Consider the following 11,134-nt stretch of genomic DNA (forward strand, 5'->3'; position numbering starts at 1 on the left):
CTTACTTCTGTGAACTCAAAATATTGTTTGGAGAATAATCTGAGTTGCAGAGTGAGTTTCATCACATAGCAAACATGTAGGGTTTTAACATGGTTTTTAAAAGGAGAGCCAGTGGACCTCAAATTCTCAATAACAAGAAAAGAAAGAGGGGGTTGTTCAAAAAGAGCAAGATTTAAAAAAGAAAAAGAAAAAATAGCCAATGGATTGCATGGCAATAAAACTAAAGAGTAAAGGGCAAAAAAGTGCTAAATAATTCCAAAAGTGGGGTCAAGATAAGCATATAATTACATTGGTATAATCATGGCCCTTAAAGCTACTTTAGATTCAAGAAATCACAGTTCTCTGCCCAAGTTAACCCCAATAGCTTTTCTAGCTCAACTTTCTACACAAGAAAAACTGCTACCCCTCGTCTCTCTCTCTCTCTCTCTCTCTCTCTCTCTCTCTCTCTCATAGCAGGACCAGCAAAACCACAAAACAGAGAGCCATTTGTACTGCAAACCCAACAACAACCTGCACTCCACACAAAAACAATGATTCCCAATCAAATATGCCATCATTTGGTGTCCCCATTGTAGGACTATTAAATTCATTCTGTTATCAAAGAGATACACACATCCATGTGACTATCAAAGCACCCCATGGTCCCAGCCCATGGCTATTAAAGTTGGGTACTGTTTTTCATTTTTCATTTTCAATTTCCAGTTTTTATTTTCTGTGCTTGCATAAGCATAAATAGTGACATGTTCTAATACAGGAGTATTTGTCCTTTGCATGTCAGTTTATTTTTGTGCAACATAGTTCTCGGAAAACAATTTTTTGGTGTTTTCTACAAGAGGGTAAGTGTTTTTTTTCTTTTTAATTATATATAACTTAGGTGTCCGGCCAGCACACCTTGACTAATTCTAGAAGCTAGAGCGTAAGTGTTTTTATGAGAAAACAAATCCAAAAAACATAAAGGCTTTGGACAAACATGATCTGGACATGTGTGTTATGAGTTTGGTTCCCCGTGCATCGTGTGGGGTCCTCATGCATAGGGGACATAGTGTTCGAGCATCTATGGCCGTGGCATTTCTCATTCCAAAAATTGATTTTAAACTTGAGTATAACCATTGAAAAGAAAAATCAATTAAGTGTTCTTGGAGCGCCGCAACGTTGTGTTTCATGGGCCTGCACGGTTGCACCACCGCACATTTACGCCCGACTCATAACTAAATGTATGAACTCCACGTGAATGTGTGGTAGGTGAGGCCCCTAGAACACCGCCAAACACCACGTGACAGTGCTCCACTTATTGAAAAGGTTAAGAATGAGAGTGCAAAAATTGTTTTAACATAATCAGGGAAGGTGATGCCAAATTTAACGTGATTTAAAAAATACAAAACAGAAAACAAGACCAATTGTGCCAACTTACCTTCCCTCCATGTCCAGATGCGGCCAAAGGGCTTATCGTAGCAGAGTCCACTTCACCAGTAGGCAAAGGCACAGCCGGATTACTGTTTATAAACGGTATCCCGTCCCCGTTCCCCGGCCACGACGGGCTATTTGCCGGTAAATCTGCGCTGGGGGCCTGGCTAGGCGGCGTCGATTCGTGAGGATGGAACGGCCACGGGTAGGCTGGAGATGATGATACGATTCCGCCGGAAGTCGGTGCCGGCATCACCGGATCTACCGCTGGAGATGGTACAGGCGCGGCGGCGGAGTTTTTAGAAGGTGACAAAGACACCTTAATGGCTAGTTTCTGGCCTTGTTGGCATGGTGCGGCAGAGCCGTTGTTGAAGGCGAAGTAGAAGAAACCTAGCCTCGAGGGATGCCACTTCACATGCAGAGAGTAATTTGATTTTAGAGAAATTTCAGCCTTCTTTATAATTATTCCATCTAAAGAAATCATAAATATTCGGATAAAAGAAAAAATGAAATCACAGAAGTGTGAGCTACATATGTGGTGTTTGTGAAGTTTGAGTCAATGTTGAAATATTACAGTAATTAATGATGTAAACTCCAAAGTATAAACTGCAGAGGGTGTAGTTTGAGTGATCACAACCGTCGGTTAACGTTTTTAATGGTCCAGATTTATTTTGAATCTTTTATCGGCAATAATATACTTTTACTGGTAAAAGATTCAACAGATCTGAACCATTAATTGTTAATACGAACGGTCCAGATTGAACTGTACGCCATTCTCTGCAGTCCAGATCCAAATTCATGTGCCACGTAATCAAGGTAATTTGTACTCTGTAGTGTCTTGATACATAGTGAAAAGTGATGTAAGCTACAAATGTAACTAGTAACATAATGAGAAGCCATGAAAAAAATCTTGTGTGTAGTACCTCTGTGTCCTTGTTTGTTTTATTCTTTGTGTGAATGTGTGTGAAACTGAATCCGCAATGATACATACATATACGCAAGTTGGATTGAATATCCGGTATAAAATATATACGTACACATATATTCCCGGTAATATTGTTCGTGCAAACATTGATGAAAAAAGCCAATTTTTATAGGACATGCAGACTCAAATGCAGAGAGAGTGTAATTTCAGTCTCCTTTACCAATAATTAATGCTAGGAACATAATACTCCACCGCAACCTCAATCACACTTGCTTATCTGACATTGCATGATTGGTAGTTACAAAGTAGTTTCAAAGTGAATTAGACACACACAAGGCTACATACTACATGGAAAAATGCCCCTGATATTGTAAGGGAAAAAGATCTAAAGAACCAATTTCAGACATTTCTCAAAAGAGAATAAAAATTCTTTACACCACCGCCAGTGTAAACATTTGTTTCCTTCAAATCAATTGCATTGCGCCATATCGTCATGTTTTATTAATTGGGACCACTGTTTTGACTCGTGTCGCAATGCAATTAATTTGGAGAAAATAAATGTTTATACCAGCGGTGTAAAAAATTTATTCTCTTCTCAAAATACCCAGATGCTAGGACAATCCAGACAAACGCAGAGAGCGGGAGGGGGGAGCTTCTACGAACTACCCATGTGAAAAAATTAGGCATGAAACATATGCATGCATACACAATGCCCTTGAAATTTTGTTGACAAGTGATATGTCCGGGTCAGGTTACGCGCACCTCGACTAATTCTAGAAGTTCAATCTCACTTCCTATTTGCGGGGAGTCCAATTTAAGCTGGAACAAAATTCCATGGAAAATGAAAGAGACTTTGACCAAAAGAGCAAATTGTAGACATTTCTCAAATTACCCAGATGCTAGAACACAGACAAATGTACAGAGAGAGAGAGAGAGAGAGAGAGAGAGAGAGAGAGAGAGAGAGAGAGAGAGAGAGAGAGAGAGAGAGAGAGAGAGATACAGTGAAGGAGGTGGAATTGGGCTTGGTAAGAAGCACAGCTTGAGTGAAGTTGCAGAGGTCGAAGGCTCCTCTGTTCCGGAAAATGTAAAGCTTGGAATTATACTTGTGCTTGAAAACTGAGAAAAACAAGGTAGATGGAGATCAATAACTACATAAAAAGAGAACTGAAATTGTTCAACTCTTTTTTGAGAAGGGTAGTGATCAATGCTTACTGATAGAATCTCCAACATAAACAGTTGGGTTTCTCCACTGTGAAACTCCATCAACTACCAATGTTGCAGAGTCAGAAAGCTGGAAGAGTAGACTGAGAAGGGAGATCAAGAGGAGGAAAAGCCTTGATGAGACTTCCATTAACTCTTTGTGCTTCGGAGAGAGAGAGAGAGAGAGAGAGAGAGAGAGAGAGGATTACAGAGAAAATTATATTGGGGAGGTTTTGGAGCTTTTTTGCTTTACTGTTGTGAAAGAGTATGTGAAAGAAACAACAAAATGAAAAGAGGGTTTTAAAGAAGGAAAATGATTTTAGCACTTCCAAATTTGTCTTTTAGTGTGTCTTATTATGTATAATTTTTACACTATACGACAAATTTTAGAGTGTTATCGTAAAAAGTGGAGTGCCAAAATCATTTTCTTTTAAAGAATAAAAATAATGGAAACACAATTATATTCGAAGTCATTGAGCAAAGTATCTGAGTTTACTTGTAGTGAACGACTCTAGTCCAATTCTTTAACTTCCATTTTATTCAATTTTGACTCGTGTTAAATCTTTCATATTTTGAATCTCGCATAAAAGAATGTCGCTATGACAAATTAACTTGACTAGGCATCGATAGTAAGTCAACAATTACACGTTTGTCCGACAATATCCACGGTGAAATTTTAGACCGTTCCTTTTGTCTATCACAAATATAAATTGTTTACAAAGCAATCGATGTCCGATTTTAAAAAAAATCCAAACTTTTTCAAGGACATATTTTCTTGTTGAGATCTAAAATAGGAACGGTTTCAGTCATCGTTGCAAGGCCAAGAGAGGTCCTCCACGATTCGAAACTAGACCAGGATGGAGGATAGAAATAGGACCGGAGCTCGGCACCTAGGCACCATTATATTTATAATTGTGTTTTAAAGGTGTGTGTGAATATAAGAAACCATATATGGCAACTGGCCTAGTAATTGTGTAGTTTAAGTGCTTTCATTGTACTTGGGTGAGTTGGGGTCGAGGGAAAAAGCAATTTTTCCTGTCATAAGAAAAAAAAAGTAATTTTTCCTGTCTTAAGAAAAAAAAAAAACAAAGAGAGAGAGAGAGAGAGAGAGAGAGAGAGAGGTACAGTAAAGAGTGTCAGGCGTGTTGGGCCTTTCACGGGAAGAGTTTGAATGGGTGACAGTGAGACAGACCTTTGATTTTTGAGAATGTGAATTTATTTACTGACTAACTAATCTGTTACAGTACTCTTATATAATATAAAAGGTATAATGATTTTGTTTCTGGAAAACATTTTCGGTGAAAGCAGATTGACAGTAAATGCACAGGGAATGTGAGATTTTAGTTGGTAGTTGGGGTTGCTGTGATGATGGGAATTTACTCCACTAGTATTATTCTAAAATGATTAGTTTTGTGATTATCAACATGCAACATTTCTGTATCTCTGGTTTTCCTACTCCAGTATTATATAGTAGTATAAACTTTGCTTTGGAACCCCAATGGGTTTGGTCAAGAGAGCATGAGAAACAATAAGTTCTTGTCCCCCATGAGATCACATTTTTTTGAATTTCACAAAGACCAGGCATTTCAAATCTTAGAGCCATTGAAGGATTTTTCCGGTCGTTTATTTCAGAATCCCAAAATTAGTTGAGGTATACGCGAGATGACTCGGACATCTGATTATAAAAATAAATAAATAAATAAACTATGCTTTAGGAATTTGGGGAATCCAACTTGCTTTCTTTTTTGTGTTGCTTTATCTTCTCCAAGTATTTTAATACCAATATTTATCAGGTCTTCGCTTCACACAAGGTTTATAGATTCTTGTAATTTTTTGAAATATGAAGGAATAAAATCTCTGAAGCAGCCACCAAAGGAAAACACTGTGCTAAGTAAACCTTGTAACCGTCCAAAGGGAAAGTAACAAAAACCAAAGGGTGAAAGGGGTGCATGCTTCAAGGCAAGAGGGAAAGACTTTGTAGATGCGACTTTTTTTTATTTTGGATAATAATATGTCCGAATTAACTTGCGCGCAATTCGATCAAACTCCAAACTTTGAAATTAACAACTTAAAAAACTTTCAGTAGCTCGAAGTATTAAAATGTACGTTTAGCCTTCGTGCGGTTTGAGCAAACCTCTTGGGACGACTATACAATGCCACTTGATAGTATATTTTGTCGCCTCATAACGTAGTATTCTAACGACACATCACACTGTGATTCTGTGAACAATGTTTCATGTCATATATTGTCATATTGTGTTGTAAAGAGTTTCGTACAATAATGTCATAATGATTTTGAACAGAGAACTATATTAGCAAATGTTTTGCTATGTTTTTGTTGAGAGAAAAACTTATTCACGGACCCATTGTAAGGAGGCTATTTACGGAGTCGTCCAATCTCAGCCGTCCGTTTTGACAATTAATAGTTGAGATACGTTTTTAAATTTTGACCGGTAATAATTTGTTTTTAATCTGGACTGTCCAAAATACTTTTGGAAAGTCGCGATTGGCTCCATAAAAACTTATTTACGGAATCGTGTCTCTCCGTAAATAAGTTTTTAAGTTTTTGTTAATCTACAAGAAGGTGATTGCTATTATAAAATGAAAAGAATACCTCCAACCATCACATAGATAACTGAGAGTCTGAGATAAGGGATTACTCCGTTTGGTCTTTTCGATCCGGCACCAGCGGGTAATGAACCTACTTACCAAGAGTTTCTCAATCTTATTACACTTCAACTTGAATAGCAGAGAAAAGAGACCCAAACTGTTATTTATTTATTATGAAAAATAAATTTCACTATTAACTTAAATCTGAAAATTTTGTTCTTATTTAAATTTTTTTTGCATTTGTTAGTTTTGCGTCAAACTTTTTTGGGGTATTGATTCGTCTCGACAAGAGAAATCGGAAAAGTAATTTTTTTTTTACTTTTACCCTAATATTTTGAGAAATAATCACTTTTTAGATAAAAAGTGGTTATTTTTCAAAATACTCGGATAAAACCTTTGCTTTGGTATGAGCTCACGAAGTACTAGTAGATAGTTAATCTAACTCACTTTCTGCAAAAGATCTGTTTGAAAAAAGGATTAGAATGTCAAGAATATATACTCAGAACATTTATCAGATGGAGTAATACTACCTGTGTGAAAAAAGGATCTGATGCAAATTTGATTGGCATGTGAGGCAAATGGCAAAACAGTAATTGAGGTCCAACTTGGTGGATGGTTCTAGAACCAGAATATTATAAAAATCCTCTTAATCTTCGCATATACTATTCTGTAATAGAAAAAGATTTTATTTAGTATTTTCTAGTAGGAAAAGATTTTACTTGAATATCTTTTTTAATAGGAAACTTATTTTGCAATGCCACTTGTTTTGAAAAGTTTCTAGGACTTTCTAAGAATAGAGCATGTTTGCGATAGGTGTGGATACAAATTTTAAGTTTTAACTTTAGATTATGCTGGAGATTTTAGATTCCAAATTTTAATAGAAGTTGAAAAACATGTTTAGCCAAGTATTATCTTTTGGTTATTTGTTTTCAATTAAGGCTTGGTCTTTGTAGCATATAAATAAGCATTATAACCCATGGTTTCATTTTCAATGTGACATATAAACGGTAACTTTTTGCACCTTTTGATCCGAACTTGATGTCAAATGGGGTGTCAAATCCTGCATGGATTTGGCTCCACACCCAAGGGCGAAACCAGGAATTTATTTCGTCTTGGGCTGACCAAAATTAAAATATATGAATCAAAAAGATGCAAACTCGTACATAAATATATAAATTTTCAAAAAAAAACAAAAGAAAAGTACAAAAGAGTTTGAAGAACAACAAAAGAATTTTTCCTCGCCTTTTAGTTTGTTGTTCTATTAGAGCATGTATATATAGCAGGATAGCACAAATGAAATATTAGCTATTATAGCTACCTAAAACCGAGAAAACCCACCTACAGCAGGTAAAAGCTTAGGTAAAATACATTTTGCTACAATACTTCGGCAAGTATCTTAAGTGCCTCAATTTTTAATATGTTTGAATCTGTGCAAAGATTTTATTTTTCTGATCATATTATTCTAAAGGGTCATAATTAATATTTGTCTCTAGGGCTCTCATAATCAAGTATTTGCTCTATAGGATTCCAAATAAAAAGCAGATGCTCGATTTGAGAGTCCTAGAGATAAAAATTAATTATGACTTTAGGATAAAATGATCAGAAAAATAAAATTTTCGCACAAGTTCAAACGGATGGTGGGTTGGGTTGGGCTGAATAGGAGGATAGTGGGTTGGACTAAATTCATTTGAACTGACAATTTACATATGATTTTTATTTTTAATTTAATTTTTTTTAGTTTGTTGCAACTTCACATGGGCTACAGCCTATCCTAGCCTAGTGCTAGTTCCGCCCGTGTCCACACCATTTGCTTCAAATTTGACTCCTCCTGCCAAATTTATTTATGGCATATTGATTCAAAAAGTAGGTGTGCTGTTTTGTAATACTTAGGATTTGACATCAAATTTGGAGAGGAAAGTTTGTTGATGTCAAATTTGAAGATGTCAAAATACCACATAAGTTTTTAATTTTTTTTTTTTTTGACATATTCAATTTGAAACCATGGATTGGAGATGCTCTACGCCTTAGGGCAATTCAGTTGAGTTTGATTATAAGAAAATAGAGAGTTTCTCTAAATTGTGAGTTTTTACTTGCATGGTTCTTTTTCAAATCACCAAATGGCTAGTTAGCATCTTTTTAAAAGTATAGGTTTGCGACTGGACGTTTATTTAGGAACAGAGGAAATATTAGTTTTGGCATTTGAGATATACGTGGTGTACAAGAAGAGCCAAAAATGTAAGCCCTGAAGTATCCTAACCCAAGCGTATCAAAAAAAGTATCTAACCCAAAGCTCCAACTCACCAAGATGTGGCCGAACAGGCCGGAGACACCAGCTAAAGACCACAGGCCAGAGGCCAGCCCTGGAAGTTGTGAACCTTTGGATGTGGTCCAAACCCCCACTCTGCACTTAAAAAGGAGAGCAAGAAAGCAACATGCCAACAACTAAAAGACAAGAGAGATAGCACTGGTTGCATAGGATTACGAGAGGACCCTAAAGCACATCAAAACAATAATAAAGAAAACTTGATAAGGAAAAACTATTCGATGCACCTGAGGCACCGTCACGTGGTGTCCTAAATTCTTCCTTCATTACATATTTGTGTTGTTTCTACCACAAAGTATGTGGAGCCCACTCAAATGTGTGGCAAGAGAGTTTGGGACACAACCACGTAAGACCCAGGAGCATGGATTAATTACTTCTCGACGAAGGTCTCCGATTAAAGGAAAAGGAAAAACTTGGAAAGGATCAACAATATTGGATTTGTTATTAGTAATTGGAAAAGGGAAATGATTTTCGCACTATGCTTTTGTTTATGTGCATTTCACTATTTTTGGCCTTTATTTTTTTTCTTCAAACATGAAAAGGCTAATCATGAAATTTCACATGAATACAAAAAAAAATGCATTTAGATAAAAGAAAAGTGTGAAAATTAATTCTCTATGAAAAATGTCTTTGTAATTCTTACCCTAGAGGAAAGATTTTTTTTTTTTTTTCTTTTGATCGCAAACTCTAGAGGAAAGTTATGGAAGGTGATCAGTATACGAAGTAGAGATGAAAAAAAAGTAACAATATCAAATTATGCAGCAACTCACCTCACCTCACCTCTCAAGTGTTATCAATTTCTTTAGGATGAGTCCATACAAGTGGGCACTGATGTTAAGCCCTGGAAATTAATCAAAGTGCGGTAAGCTGACCTAGATATCAGAGTTACAGAAAAAATTAGTATGCTAGCTGATTTTGAAACAGGACAAGAAGCCTTTTTTTTAACATGTTAATTGGTTGCATTGTCAAAACAAGGAGTGGTACATTACATGATTTTCGGTCTATAAAAATCTCCATAAAAGAAAATGAATGGTTTAAATTAACATGTGAATCTCATGAAGAGTTTCACGGACCGAGAGTTATGTATCCAAATACTACATTTTTCACGATATATATAACAGTCATTAAGTCTAAGGTGTTATTTAGCGGTACCAATAATGTGCTTAAAGAACTTCGATCTCTGCGAAATTGTGCATGCGATTTAAGGGATAACAAGAGACAAATGAATGTAGGCTCAATTTCTAAACAATAATTAAAGGGCGGTTTGATGAACATTTAAAAAAAAAAAAAAAAAAAAGGGTCCGTCAAACCACCCTTTTATATAGTTTTTTTAACTCTCTTTTAAAAAGGCACACCTCTTATATGGTCGAATATTTGTACAATATCATTCATGCAAATATTCACTAATTACTGTAACACCTACTATATATCATATCCTATCGAAATGGGTCTTTGTTGCAGATTCCAAATTCCAAAACTTTATTCTCACTTGCGGCATAACAATTTCATGAAGAAAACGTGACCAATTAACCAACCAACAAAATTATATATTACAAATAAGATCTTATTTTCGTTGTTGTAAAGAAAAATATTGACTAATTTGACTTGCCACGTTAGTCAGCGAGAAAGTTTACAAGGTTTGCAAGTTTAAAACTTTAAATTAATTGCAAATTTATGGAAAAGAATGGAAGGACTATAGGAGTGTTCAAGAAAATTGCCCGAACCGTAAAACCGGTCCGATCCGGACCGAACACTCCTATTTGGTCCAGTTCTGTGGTTCTAGAATGAGGTTATGGTTCCGAAAAAATAAGAACCATTAATTATGGTTCGGTTACTGATTCTCAATTAATAAACCGTGGTTAGAACCGAGCCAAACCGTTTAAAATTAAGATAAATATAGAAATACATATGTGTGTGTAATTAAATATGTATTTGAATTTGGTAGGTTAATCTTTTCCTTGCTCGTGGAAAAAAATAAATCTTTTCCTTGCTAAACTTAATTTATTTAGAGATGAAATCTCATTTGTTAGGAAAGCTTTTATTTTCTTCTTTCCTTATTCTAGTAGATTATCTTCCTATTTCTTTAATTTTATGAGTTCATACTTTGTGAATAAGTATTTGGATGCTTATTGGATAGAACCGGAACCGAACCAAAATCGGATTGGTCTTGTGGTTTGGTTCTGATTAGGTTTCATTCATATATTGGTTAGGTTCTGATTCCCAATTTTTTAAAACCGTTTGAAATGGTTCGGTTACTGATTTTCTAGAGAACCGAACCAATCCAGACCATGTACACCCCTAAAAGGACCATGCCTGGCTATTCATTTCAACCCAACAAAGTCGCTGCCTAGATCGGCTCAGGTTAAACATAAAATCCCCACTGGATCAAAGCCTTGGTGTGCCCCAAGGGACAACAGGTTGTCGTGCCCTTCAAATTCTATAATTGAAACTATCCATTTTGTTAGGCTCGTTGAGTTTATTGTCCATGTTGAAAATGAGATGGGCGCCATCGACATCTAAACACAACAAAACAGGTTTTCTTCAAAGAGAGAGAGAGAGAGAGAGAGAGAGAGTAAGCGATAGTGATCGTAAAAATAAACTTTTGATCTCATTTTACATGAACGGTAATCTTGCCAAACAAAATGATCATTCTGATAACAATAATGAACCCT

At 35.9% G+C, this 11,134-nt stretch overlaps 1 protein-coding gene across 1 annotated transcript; it reads right to left on the reverse strand.

Moving 5' to 3' along the window:
* Positions 1-228: 228 nt before the first annotated feature.
* On the reverse strand, positions 229-3,805 carry LOC131306472 (early nodulin-like protein 14). Its single transcript, XM_058332733.1, has 4 exons — positions 3,542-3,805; positions 3,330-3,445; positions 1,412-1,813; positions 229-510 (listed from the first exon to the last, which is right to left on the reverse strand). Exons 1-4 carry the CDS (start codon positions 3,678-3,680, stop codon positions 448-450), a joined length of 720 nt encoding a protein of 239 aa, XP_058188716.1. The 5' UTR covers positions 3,681-3,805; the 3' UTR covers positions 229-447.
* Between the last annotated feature and the right edge of the window lie 7,329 nt (positions 3,806-11,134).

Source organism: Rhododendron vialii, chromosome 11a, assembly GCF_030253575.1.
Source record: "Rhododendron vialii isolate Sample 1 chromosome 11a, ASM3025357v1".
In the NCBI taxonomy this organism is placed as follows: domain Eukaryota; kingdom Viridiplantae; phylum Streptophyta; class Magnoliopsida; order Ericales; family Ericaceae; genus Rhododendron; species Rhododendron vialii.

Coding starts and splice junctions, on each gene's coding strand:
- LOC131306472 (XM_058332733.1), bottom strand. CDS start 3,680: ATGGAAGTCTCATCAAGGCTTTTCCTCCTCTTGATCTCCCTTCTCAGT. Junction 3,446..3,541: donor TTATGTTGGAGATTCTATCA/GTAAGCATTGAT, acceptor TGTTTTTCTCAG/TTTTCAAGCACAAGTATAAT. Junction 1,814..3,329: donor CCAATTCCACCTCCTTCACT/GTATCTCTCTCT, acceptor CTGCATGTGAAG/TGGCATCCCTCGAGGCTAGG.